General features: G+C 44.6%; 2 protein-coding genes and 1 non-coding gene across 6 annotated transcripts in view; 1 reads left to right on the forward strand and 2 right to left on the reverse strand.

Annotated features, from left to right (window-relative positions):
• Positions 1-229: 229 nt before the first annotated feature.
• LOC126929886 (adenosine receptor A3) overlaps positions 230-12,134 on the reverse strand; it is an 80,036-nt gene continuing 68,131 nt past the window's right edge. For 2 of the 4 annotated variants that reach the window (XM_050746558.1, XM_050746555.1), the window contains exons 2-6: positions 7,596-7,702; positions 5,606-5,953; positions 3,484-3,550; positions 2,654-2,754; positions 230-643 (exon numbers count right to left, since the gene is read on the reverse strand). In XM_050746558.1, the coding sequence (XP_050602515.1) occupies positions 573-643; positions 2,654-2,754; positions 3,484-3,550; positions 5,606-5,953; positions 7,596-7,702 (694 nt within the window). In that variant the 3' untranslated portion in view covers positions 230-572. Of the gene's footprint in view, positions 644-2,653; positions 2,755-3,483; positions 3,551-5,605; positions 5,954-7,595; positions 7,703-12,134 lie in introns of those variants that run through there. The other 2 variants (XM_050746556.1, XM_050746561.1) reach the window with 2 other exon arrangements.
• On the reverse strand, positions 7,254-7,363 carry LOC126944761 (U6 spliceosomal RNA). Its single transcript, XR_007722169.1, has one exon. It is a non-coding gene; the product is annotated as a U6 spliceosomal RNA (small nuclear RNA).
• On the forward strand, positions 9,415-10,141 carry LOC126930230 (interferon-induced transmembrane protein 3-like). Its single transcript, XM_050747049.1, has one exon. It carries the CDS (start codon positions 9,579-9,581, stop codon positions 9,978-9,980), a length of 402 nt encoding a protein of 133 aa, XP_050603006.1. The 5' UTR covers positions 9,415-9,578; the 3' UTR covers positions 9,981-10,141.

Consider the following 12,134-nt stretch of genomic DNA (forward strand, 5'->3'; position numbering starts at 1 on the left):
CAAAAGCAGCATCCCTTTAGTCAGGTGGCAGTTTCCCATAAAGGATGAGAAGAATGGCCTTTTCACCAAGAGAAGCTGAGAACCACTGATTTAGTCTATCTCCCTTTCTTTGGGTTGGGCAGCATTTGATACCAATTCAGAAATGAGTTAGAATATTATTCTTTGAAAGAAACGTTTCCAGAAATACTTTTACAGTGATACCCTAGAAGAAGTAACTCATACCTTGCAGTTCATTCAACACTGGCTAGGAATTTATTGGCTAAAAAAATACAAGTGATTTCCTGGCCCCCGATCCAGATTCTCCACCTCTTCTTCACCTCTGACTGATGGAATGCATGAGAACTAAGATCTTGAGATGTTATTTGAGTGCAGCCTTGCTCGGGTTTGGTCCATCATAGCTCCTCTGACTACCGCCGTTGTTACCTGGCTGCAAATGATTGTTGGCAAGGATAGAGGGTCCTTCAGAATTCCTGGGAGATCGGAATCAGTCTCTGAGGTGTGGGCCATTTGTCATGGTGATTATTCTGTTGTAGCATCACTTTATTTATGAACTAAATAAAAGAAATCTTCAGTCACATCTGTTCAGTAGGAGCCATTTCCTTTGGAGTCAGGACACGTGAGAAGGGCTTCAAAGAGTTGCCTACTTTGTTGGGGAATAGAAAGGGAAAATGGAGTTGAGATCTATTGCCTACCCCTGAAGAGTGTTTCTGCAGCAAAAGTTCCAGACTCTATCATGGGGCTTTTATGGGGACTAGACACAAGTTTATTTTCAGGGCCGAGATCAGATATCATTACTGCAAAGCTCATCACTAGGAAAGTCAATAGGAAGGCTTGGTACACAGAGATTGCAATCACCTCTCACCAAGTTTTGGTGATGTGAACACAACTGAACTTCTTCAGAACCCAAGAATGTCAAAGCTAGGAGCCTTGGTTCAGGCTGCCACATTTCAACTGCCTGAGTTTGAGGAAGCAGGCCATGGCTACAACAGGCTGTACAACTTCTTGCTAAAAAGGAATAGCGTTGAGTTCTACGGCCTCATCTTTCATAGTATCATGTGCCTTTCCTTTAGAGCACTGACTCCAGGTGGCAATGTTACATTTGGGTGTTGATGTGTGATAGTTTGTCTTCCTCCCCCTCTACAAGTTCCATGGACACAAATAGTATTTGTTCTGCCCATCTTTGTATCCCCAGCATCTAGCTAGCATGGTCATTTTTTGTTGAACTAATAAATAAAAATATTGGGGGGTATGAGAATGAGACCCTCAATTTCTAGAAAAGAAAACAGACCCAGAAAAGTATAAAGTTGCCCAAGGTCACACCTTAAAAAAGTGATAATGGTTTTAGCAAAAACCTAGACTACAACTGTGTCCCAAAGGGAATGGTCTTGGGCAGACCTGAGAAAGGCATTGTCTTGTCCACATGCCCCACCTTCGCAGTTCCCAAGGCTGCTAGAGGACAAAAGGTCAAGAATGCTATGGGAGCCGCTACTTTCCTTTCTTTAGGGCTCCTATTCTGACCACAGGAACAAAATATCACAGGGGAAGTATGAGGCCTTGCAGCATTTGCTTTGCATTTCAGATTCTTCCGGCTATGGATCCTGGTGTGTCACTAGCAAGGGTTACTAGGAGTGTTTTTCTCTTTTTTTCTGAAATGTTTTTCTTCTACATTTCCATACCCACGGGTGGTTGCAGTCTGTTTTATAATTATGCCTACAGACTCTTCATTGCCTAAGGTGTTCCTGTGGTTTCTGAGAATAAAAAGAAAAATGTAAAACTACTATTAGCCAAACAGTGGCAACTGTGCAATGTTCTTTCTGCTCTGTGTACACTTCAGAGGTTGGCATATTTGCCACATGTTGGTCTGGAGGATTCTCTAAACGGTAAGACCAGCCTTGTCTTACTGACCAGTCATGTCTCTGGTGCTGCCCCACAGGGAAAGGTGGGCACACAGTCCCTTCTCTATTTAGGAATGGGGCAAGCTAAAGATCAGGCTTGAGGCAGGAGAATCACTTGAACCTGGGAGGTGAAGGTCGTAGTGAGCTGAGATCAAGCTGAGATCAGGCTGTACTCCAGCCTGGGCAACAGAGCTTGACAATGTCTCAAAAAAAAAAAAAAAAAAAGTTAAAATTGGCCAGACATGGTGGCAGGCACCTGTGGGCCCAGCTATTTGAGAGGCTGAGGTGAAAGGATGACTTGAGGCCAGGAGCATGAGGCTGCAGTGAGCTATGATCACACTTCTGCACTCCAGCCTGGGCAACAGGGCAACACCCTGTGTATATGAAAAAGGAAACTCTTCTATACCTGCTTACCCATGGGTCCCAGAAGCTCATTCCTGTGCCAGGAGCCCAAAGTGTGTGTGCTGGGGAGGTAGGTGGCTCTGCAGATGGGAACCTGTGAGGTAGTTGTCTCAGGATCTCCTTCCTTCCTGATCTACACGTGTATCCACTTAAGAAAGCTGCAATGCTCCCTCTGTCACTTCTCATGATGCCTCGTCACCATCCAGCAGATATCTACCCCAGCCCATGGCTGGCTACATTGGTCTCTAGGTGACCAGACAATATGAAGAGCTCTCATTCACTCATTTGAAAGCTGCTCCTTGACCTCTTTCATTTTCTCTAATTCTTGCACACCCCCTCCCCCAACAACTACTTACCCCTTCTATTCCTTTGACTTCTCCTCCTTTTGGTCAAATGACTGATTATAGAGATGATTCCCAAACCCGTGATCAGTATGCAAATGATGAGAATGGACGTCCTAGAAGGAACCACAGCAGATTTCATGTTCCCTGGAAGAAACTGCCTATTGGTTCTTAGCTCTAGATCCCTTTTTCTGGGATTTGCACCCCTGCCCCCACCCAACCCAGTTACAGTAGCTTCTGGCAACTGTATTCCTTTAGAGTGACCCTGTCCTTTGGACCACACTCAATGGGACCTGCTGAGCATCTGACTAAGCTGGGCCAATGAACCCCTTCCTCAGAAATTAACTGTGGATTGGGAATAGGAGAATCCAGTCTCAGACTTGCCAGTTTCTTGAATGGGGGAGAAATAAACTCAGGAACCACAAATGGATGACTGTTAGGGGAAAAAAGAGAAATATACAAGGGCAATACAGAGACAGAAGGAAGGAAACACACAGATTCGAGGCAGATTAGAGACTGAGGTAAATTCGTGATGATGCATCTGACAATTTCCAAGCGTGACCACAACCCTGCTCCTGCACCTCTCTCTCCTTATGATAAATGTCCCCTTTTAATTAAACCAGCTAGAGGACATTTTTGCTGCTTGCAACCAAGAGTCCTAAACTATATTTTTTTTGGAAAGAAACCAAATACTCACATTAAGGATACACAGTTAAGGTGGAGAAATAACGTGCAGCAGAAAAGTTACTGGTACAAATCAACTGTCATATCATACTGTTGTCACGCCAGCCCCTACCTCCACCCCACCGCCCCAAGCCCATTCATCTGCCAAGACTATGACTCACCTGGAGTGGTCAGTCTCACCAACAACTTTGGGAGCCTTGCAGCTTCTGGTTTTGTTGCCTGATAGGTCTAAATCAGAAAGGATTTGCTAAGTCAGGTGAGGCCCATAGCCAGGTCCTGCCTCTGCCTCCCAGCTGTAGCTCTGCCTGTCATTCTCTCAGTCTCCAAAGAGTGAGTTCCCTGGTTGACTTCAGAGTAAAGCAGAGGCACCAAGTACAGTTGTATAAATGTGCCCGGCACAGGGAACAAAGCTGAGGGGACAATCAGGGACCAACATTTAGCCCACACTCTGCTTGCTAGGCCATGCACCCTGCCACTGGGCTCCATGCACCTGAAGGAAGGGGCCCCTTTTCCAGATTTGAACAAAGGCCCCAAATGGACTAGAAGTGGCCCATGGTTAGAGTCCCACAGAGGTCTCTTCCCCATAGAAGGGGATGCCAGAGGCACCAGAGGGCCAATCCTATCCTTAAAGAATTGCTCATTTGGTGATGTAATTGCCATGTTTTTCTTATGACAGCCACCAAAACCCAATGGGAGCAGTGGCACCACGACCACCTATGATGCCCCCTCTGATAAGATGTGGGAGAAGTCTGTGTTTCATTTAAACTAAGGAGTACGTTCAGGTGGGAACATTCTCTTGTCTGAGCCTAAGATTCAGGTCAAGATGCACAGTTAAGTAAAAGGAGAACCACACAAAGTAGAAACACTGTGGGTGTGAATGATATTACATTCCATAAGATGCTTGCTGAATCAATCACTAGTTGGTCAAGTGTTAGCAAAACTCTCTTTCTAGCATGGGGCTAGGTTTCCCAGGGTACCCCTTAAGCCCTTCTGGTTTGTTTTCCTACCAGCATCGTGCTCTGGACTGTAATAGAAAAGGACATACTTTCTAGAAATGGAAACAAGGAGAAGGCACAGGGGAAAGGAAAAAAAAAAAAAAGAAGAAGAAGAAAGAAAGGCTAGTGCCTTCCGTAAGTCCTCTGTCTGGGAGACAGAGGTTTTCTAGTGCAAAAGGAGGTTTTCATCATTCAACAGAAGGAACCTGAGTGAATGTCTGGAAATCCTAAGTCTTAGCTCCAGCCAAGAGTCACAGTTGGTTAACTCAGACTTTTCTGCTGTGGGTTCCAGTTCCACCCATACCTTCTCAGCGGTCTCCAAATATAAACTGCACATTCCTTAAAAGCAAAAGAGGGTGCTTACTAGCTGGACCACTAGTTGGATATTTATATCTGTAAATTATTATTATTTTTTGAGACAGGGTCTCATTCTGTCGTCCTGGCTGAAGTGCAGTGGTGCAATCATGGCTCACTGCAGCCTCAACCTCCCTGGACTCAGATGACCCTCCCATCTCAGCCTCCCGAGTAGCTGGGACTACAGGCAGGCACCACCACATCCAGCTAATTTTTGTATTTTTTGTAGAGACCGGCTTTCTCCATGTTGCCCAGGGTGGTCTTAAACTCCTGGGCTCTAGCAATCCACCAGCCTCAGCCTCCCAAAGCGCTGGGATTACAGGAGTGAGCCATGGCACCTGGCTACCTCCATATATTATTAAATTATTTAAGCTGACAGTTAGCAGGCATCTGGGTCATTTTTTGCAGCCTCAGACACCTCTCAAGAAACTAATCTTCAAGATTCTAGACCCACAAGGCACACAGACATCTTCTTTTTTTTTTTTTTTTTTTTTTTTGGAGACTGACTCTCACTCTATCGCCCAGGCTGGAGTGCAGTGGCACAATCTCGTCTCACTGCAACCTCTGCCACCTGGTTCAAGCGATTCTCACACAGACATTTAATAACAACTTCAAAGCCTTTCAACACAAAGATCTCACATCTATTAGACCCTGTCAGCCCTCTTCTAAGGTCCTTAAACCAGATTGCTGCAAGGGAAGAGAAGTTCTAAAAGTGCCCCAGGGCACAGACACCCTCCTCGTCCCCAACTTCCACTATTCCCCAGCACTGTTAATGACCACCCTATGTTTGCTGGTGGAAGAGAGAGGCCAGGCAGGCCCAAAGTACCCAGTGGGAGTCTGAGTTGGGGCTCACTGGCTTCAGAGGGTGCTCTCTTAGCAGCAAACACCCATGGCCGTGGGTCACATCCAGCCAGACCCCAGGCAGGCTCCTTACCTTTTCCAGACCAAAAGTCATTGGCCAGGGTTCCTTTGTTGTCAGTTACAATCAGCTCTGTAAAATCCATGTCATCCCTGGCAAAGTCCCGCTGGATGCCACACCAGTACCAGCCCGTGTCCTCTTTGGTCAGGCAGGACATAGTAACAATGAGCTGGTTCCCTGTGTCCCTCAGGGCCACATGATTGGTGCTGTTGGGGGAGAAGGCGATGATGTTGCAGTAGTCACGGAAATAGCCTCGGCACCAGTATTTGGGGTGATCCTTGTAGCGAGCATTGTAGTTGCAGATGGCAGAAGCCGTGTCCAGCACAAAGCTTTCCTTGACCTTTTCATCCATGACCATGGCATCTGTGAAAACACACACACACGCACACTTGCACACACACAAGCACCACTGTTCTCTCAAAACATTGCAGCTCCTGCCCTCCTGAAGGATAATTAATTAAAGAATTGGAGGCTAATTTTTTGCCTCTTTTTGATTGGCAACTGTTATGGGCTGAACTATGTCCCCTTCAAAACTCATATGTTTCCATCCTAACTTCCAGTGACTCCAGAATGTGACTGTATTTGGATATAAGGCCTTCAAAGAGATAATTAAGTGAACATAGGGTCATTGGGGTAGTCCTTAATTCAATTCAGCTGATGTCCTTATAAAAAGGAGAGATGAAGACACTGACAATACAAACAGAGGAATGGCCCATGAGGACACAGCCAGAAGGCAGTCATCTGCAAACCCAGAGATGGCCTCAGAATGAAACCAAACTTGCCAGACGCCTTGATCTTGAACTTACCACCTTCATAACAGAAGGAAATAAATGTCCATTGTTTCAGCCGCCCAGGCTGTGGTTTTGTTGCTGTTGTTGTTATCACAGCCCTAGTAAACTGATAAAGCAACCTTGGAGAAGTCTTTTTCCCTGGCTTCAGAGTGGGTAAAATATGGAGGCCTCCTACCACTGCGTGACAGAGGTCCTTGAAGAGCCTGAGGCTTACCGTTAGAAGGCCCTCTGTCCCTAGATCCCAACCCACCTTAGCACCCTCAGAAAGAAAGTGAGGTTTGGAGGCTTCTGCTGGCTGCACAGGGCTAAAAACAGAGGAAGTCATGTTCTGTCTTTAGGGGATAAGAACTTCATGTTCCCTCCATACAAGACCAACATAGGCACCCCTATCATCTCAGGATATTGCACAATGAGGAAGTCGTGCACACCATGTCCAGCTTGACCATGGGAGGGAAAGTGTCTGACCAAGAAGAGAAGATGGGACAGCAGAGCCCATCCTTCTCTCAGCCTTCCAGATGTATAGCAAAGACTATTAAAATGCAGGCTCAGCTTCTTTATAACATTTTGTTTTCATAACAACCCCACAAGGAAGATAGCATGATCTTCAGTTTATAAGTATGAATGCTGACCCAGAGACAGGTTCAGCAACTCTAAATGCCACGCAACTGAAGGTCAGACAGAGCTAGGAAAAGGCCAGTGTTCCACGTCTCATCTTTGGGAACAAGCACGAGTGGAAAGGGGAAAGTCATGTCCTCATATATGTGCACATATATTTTTGAGGGGACAAGGGGGAAGGGGAACCTGGGTGAACTAAAAGAGAAAATGCAGAGCTCTTTATTTTATTTTATTTTATTTTAGTGGAGATGTTGGGGAAAAATATGGAATGCATAATGAATTTGCATGTCAGCCTTGCACAAGGGCCATGCTAATCTACTCTACTCTATCATTCTAATTTGAGTATATGTGCTGCCAAAGTGAGTGCAGAGTCATCATTTTAGTCAAGCTTTTCAATTTCCTCACAAACTCTCTTATCTGAGCTAAGAACAAGAACTAATATGGACAAGACCTATTTTCATCGCCTTTTATTTTCCCATCCCACTCCTTAGACGGTTCGAGTTAATAAGCAGGGACTCCAAGTAGGAGAGGACTTCAGTGCAAAGTCTCTGGAAAGGGCACAGCTTAAAGGGCTGGAGCTGTTCCTTCCCCCATCCTACCTGAAAAGAGAGCCAAGGAGAGTAGAATGAAGAGCCACATGACTGGAAGGAAGCAAACTTTCAACTGGAATGACAGAATGCACCCAGGGAGCCCAGGAATTCTGAATCTGTTTAAGGGAAACACATATGCTTGAGTTTAATATGGCTTTATCCTGGTTTGAAGAGACCAATGAAAAAGGAAAACAACCAGTTAGTCCAAGCAGTGCTGCCATGTATAAATATACTGCACAATGCACCACACCCCATGCTCTTCATAGACATAAACTTACTGACGGGGCAACCAAGAAAATTCTGGGCAATAGAGATCTCCCTCCTGCATAAATAGGCTCTGGCCCACACTCAGAAGAGCACACACAGACAACCATCACTGGTACCCATTTGTATGTGCTCTACTGTGCCCTGTCCTGCTGCCGATGGTCCTGGCATCATCAGAGGCCACTTTTGTCTGTCTACCACTCTTGGAAGCCCAATTTCTTACATAGCTGAAAGAAATCCTAGTAATCAGATTCCTAACTAACCCAGCTCCCAAGTGGACACTGCAGGCTCATCTGGGGAGTACAGCCAGAGGTGGAGCATGCCAGCTGTCAGTAGCCTGCATGCCTGGGACGGGGAACATGTGAGCAGGTGGAAGTGTGGGTGTTTGGATGGCCGCAGTTTGGGCTGCCGTCTTCAGACTTCCTGAAAGCTTTCCTGAGAAGAGCTGGGACAAAGCAAGAAGATTCGTATTTGCAGCAGCAGCAGCTTCTCCTGATTCTAATGGGACTCTTGTGCTCTGACCACTGGCTTTAAAAGTTTGAATTATTGAACCACCTCTCCGGTGAAGTTAAGCTGGGTGCTACTTATCACATCCCAGAGCCAGCACGTCCCATCAAGGGTCATATATAGATTGTTCAGGTTATGCAATAATGTCCTCTCTGAAGGAAGGGGAGCCTGTCTCTAATTAATGTGAAGTCAGCATGTGGGGCAGCAGCAAGCCTGCATCATGGTAGGTTTTTATCTACATCACCTCAGTTGCTCCTCATCAAAAACCTCCATGAGTTTCACAAATAAATTACATAAATATAAAAGGAAGGAAGGAAAGGAGAATCTATGGATCAAAAGGGACTTAAGAGACATATTGACAAATTATAATATGTGGAACTTAACTTGGATCCTGATTGAAGCAAACAATTTAGAATATATGGACATCGATACTATTAGGATATAATTCTTCAATTTATTTTTTGAGATGTGATAATGGCATTGCCATAGCCAACCTTCAGGATGGCTCCTGGAATTCATGCCCTTATGTAGTCCCTTCCCACACTGAATCAGGACTGGCCTGTGTGATCAATAAAATATAGCAGAAGTGATGGCACGTGATTTCAGAGGCTAGGTCATAAAAGGCATGCAACTTCCACCCTAGTCTCTCATGCTGCTCCCTCTTGGGAAAGTCAGTCACCATGCTGTGAGAACTCTTAAGCAGGCCATAGAGGGGCCCGTATGGAAAAACCAATTCACCAGACATGTGAGGGTTATCTCAGAAGTGGATCCTCCAGCCACTGTCAAACCTTCAGATAACTGCAGACCTAGCACACTCATGAGACACCATGCATTAACCACCCAATCATGCCCCCTGAATTCCTGACCCATAGAAACCATAAGAGATGATAAAGGATTGCTGTTTGAAGCCTCTAAGTTTTGGGTATAATTTGTTGCACAGCAATGAATAATTAATACAAATATTGTGGTTATATTTTTAAGAGGCAGTCCTTATCTCTGACAATACTTCATGCAAAACAAACACACTCAGCATTGCTCAGAGATGGCAACATGAAACCAAAGAAAGCAGCAAAAAGAGAAATGGATTGTGCACAGATATCGGCAAAATACCCAAGACATGAAAAAGTATCTTTAAAGGAGAAATCGAAACTACTAGGGAAAGGGAGGGCTCACTGAGAACCATCCCACTAACCTGACCACTGCTGGCCTTCGCAGGACACCATGAACCGCACGGTCCAAACCGTCTTCTCTCCTGTCAACAGCGGCCAGCCCCCCAGCTATGAGATGCTCAAGGAAGAGCACAAGGTGGCTGTGCTGGGGGCGCCCCACAACCCTGCTCCCCCGACGTCCACCGTGATCCACATCCGCAGCGAGACCTCCGTGCCCGACCATGTTGTCTGGTCCCTGTTCAACACCCTCTTCATGAACCCCTGCTGCCTGGGCTTCATAGCATTCACCTACTCCGTGAAGTCTAGGGACAGGAAGATGGTTGGCGACCTGACTGGGGCCCAGGCCTATGCCTCCACCGCTAAGTGCCTGAACATCTGGGCCCTGATTTTGGGCATCCTCATGACCATTCTGCTCACTGTCATCCCAGTATTGATCTACCAAGCCCATCGATAGATCAGGGGACATCATTCAGGCCAGGAGCTCTGCCTATAACCTGTATCCCACGTGCTCCACCTTCCATTCCTGGTCCTGCCCCGGGAGCCAAGTCCTGTATCAGCCCTTTATCCTCACACACTTTTCTACAATGGCATTCAATAAAGTATACATGTTTCTGGTTACAAAAAAAAAAAAAAAAAAGTATCTTTAAAGTAAATGAAAGTGCTAGAGTTACAGAGAATGAATGATGTATCTACTAGTATTCTGAATATTACTTGGTGCATTAATTCCATAGAATTAACTTTCATTCTATTTAGATGCGTAAATAGGAAGGTAAATAGGCAATAAGAATAAACCAAATACTTTTTAAGACATCTTTTAGAAATCCAAACTGAAAAGTTTATAGATGAAATAACTTAATATCTAAAATTTCAAGATAGTCAGGCAGGGTAAGCGGATACAGGCACAAATGAAACAAGATTGGCCATAATTTGATAATTACTAAACAGAATAATAGATAAATAAGGGGTCCTTCTTCTAGTCTGCTATAGTTTGTATATTTGACCCTCCAAACCTCACACTGAAATTTGATCCCCTATGTTGGAGGTGGGGTCTAGTGGGAAGTATTTAGGTCATGGGGGCGGATCCCTCATGAATGTCTTGGTGCTGTCATTGTCATCATGGTAATGAGTGAATTCTCAATTAGTTCCCATGAGAGCTGATTGTTTCAAAGTGTCTGGCACCTCCCCACACCCTGCTTCCCTTGCTTTCACCATGTGATCTCTGCATGCTGGCTCCTCTTTGCCTTCCACCATGGGTGGAAGCAGCATGAGGCCCACACCAGAAGCCAAACAGGTCCCAGCACCATGCTTCTTATACAGCCTGTAGAACTGTGAGCCAAATAAACCTCTTTCCTTCATAAATAACCTGCCCTCAGGTGTTCTCTTATAGCAACACAAACAGACTAAGACATAGTCACTCCACTTTTGTATGTTTGAAGTTTTCCATAAGAAAAAGTAAAAATCAAAAAACAAAAACAACTTCAACACAGGTATTATTAATCTGATCTTACGAATGAAGAAAATTGAGGCTCAGAAGTTTAAGTAGCTTGCCCCCATGCACACAGCTAGTAGAGCCACTGTGATTTGGTGGTAAATCTGGGAGGAAAACAAACATTGTGCTGCTTTCCCAATAGTGATAATACTGTAAAATTGTAGATCATATTAGAATTTACAAAGGATCTTTACAGACATCTGTCATCTGAGTAGCTGGAGCAAGATGCAGCCCAAGTTTTCTTATGCCCATCATACTCGGCTATAGTAGCTAAGAGCAGTTTCTCTAGAAAATGTGCATTTTGTTAAAAGAAACTGAATATACAAGTGGACTATGGCCAGAGCATATATGAAAATAGAATCCTGACCTGCAACCTGCAGCAACCTGCTCAGGAAACCAACTGGTAATCAATAAATAGTAAGCCAGCCTGCTGTAAGTCAGACTAACAGGAAGTCAGATTGCTATCTTAAGCCAGAAAGCCAAACAATAGCCCCTTTAACAATCAACCCAAAATGGCCAGGACTCAAAGCAGTCAGGCAAGAGACATAAATAAAGGGCATCTAAATAGGAAGAGAAGTCAAACTACCCATGTTTGTGGATGACATGATTCTATATCAAGAAAATCCCACAGTCTCAGCCCAAAAGCTCCTTCAGCTGATAAACAACTTCAGCAAAGTTTCAGAATACAAAATCAGTGTATACAAATCACTAGCATTCCTATAAACCAAGAACAGCCAGGCCGAGAGCCAAATCAAGAATGCAATCCCATTCACAATTGCCACAAAAGGATAAAATACCTAGGAATACAGCTTACCAGGGAGGTGAAAGATCTCTACAATGAAAATTACAAGACACAGAAAAACATACCATGCTCATAGATAGGAAGATATTGTCCAAAGCAATTTACAGATTCAATGTGATTCCTATCAAACTACAAATGACGTTCTTCACAGAACTAGAAAAGATTACTTAAAAATTGATATGGAATCAAAAAAGAGCCCAAATAGCTAAGGCAATCCTAAGCAAAAAGAACCAAGCTGGAGGATATGACATTACTCAACTTCAAACTATACTACAGGACTACAGTAACCAAAACAGCATGGTACTGGTACAAAAACA

Source organism: Macaca thibetana, chromosome 1 (genome assembly GCF_024542745.1).
Source record: "Macaca thibetana thibetana isolate TM-01 chromosome 1, ASM2454274v1, whole genome shotgun sequence".
NCBI lineage: Eukaryota > Metazoa > Chordata > Mammalia > Primates > Cercopithecidae > Macaca > Macaca thibetana.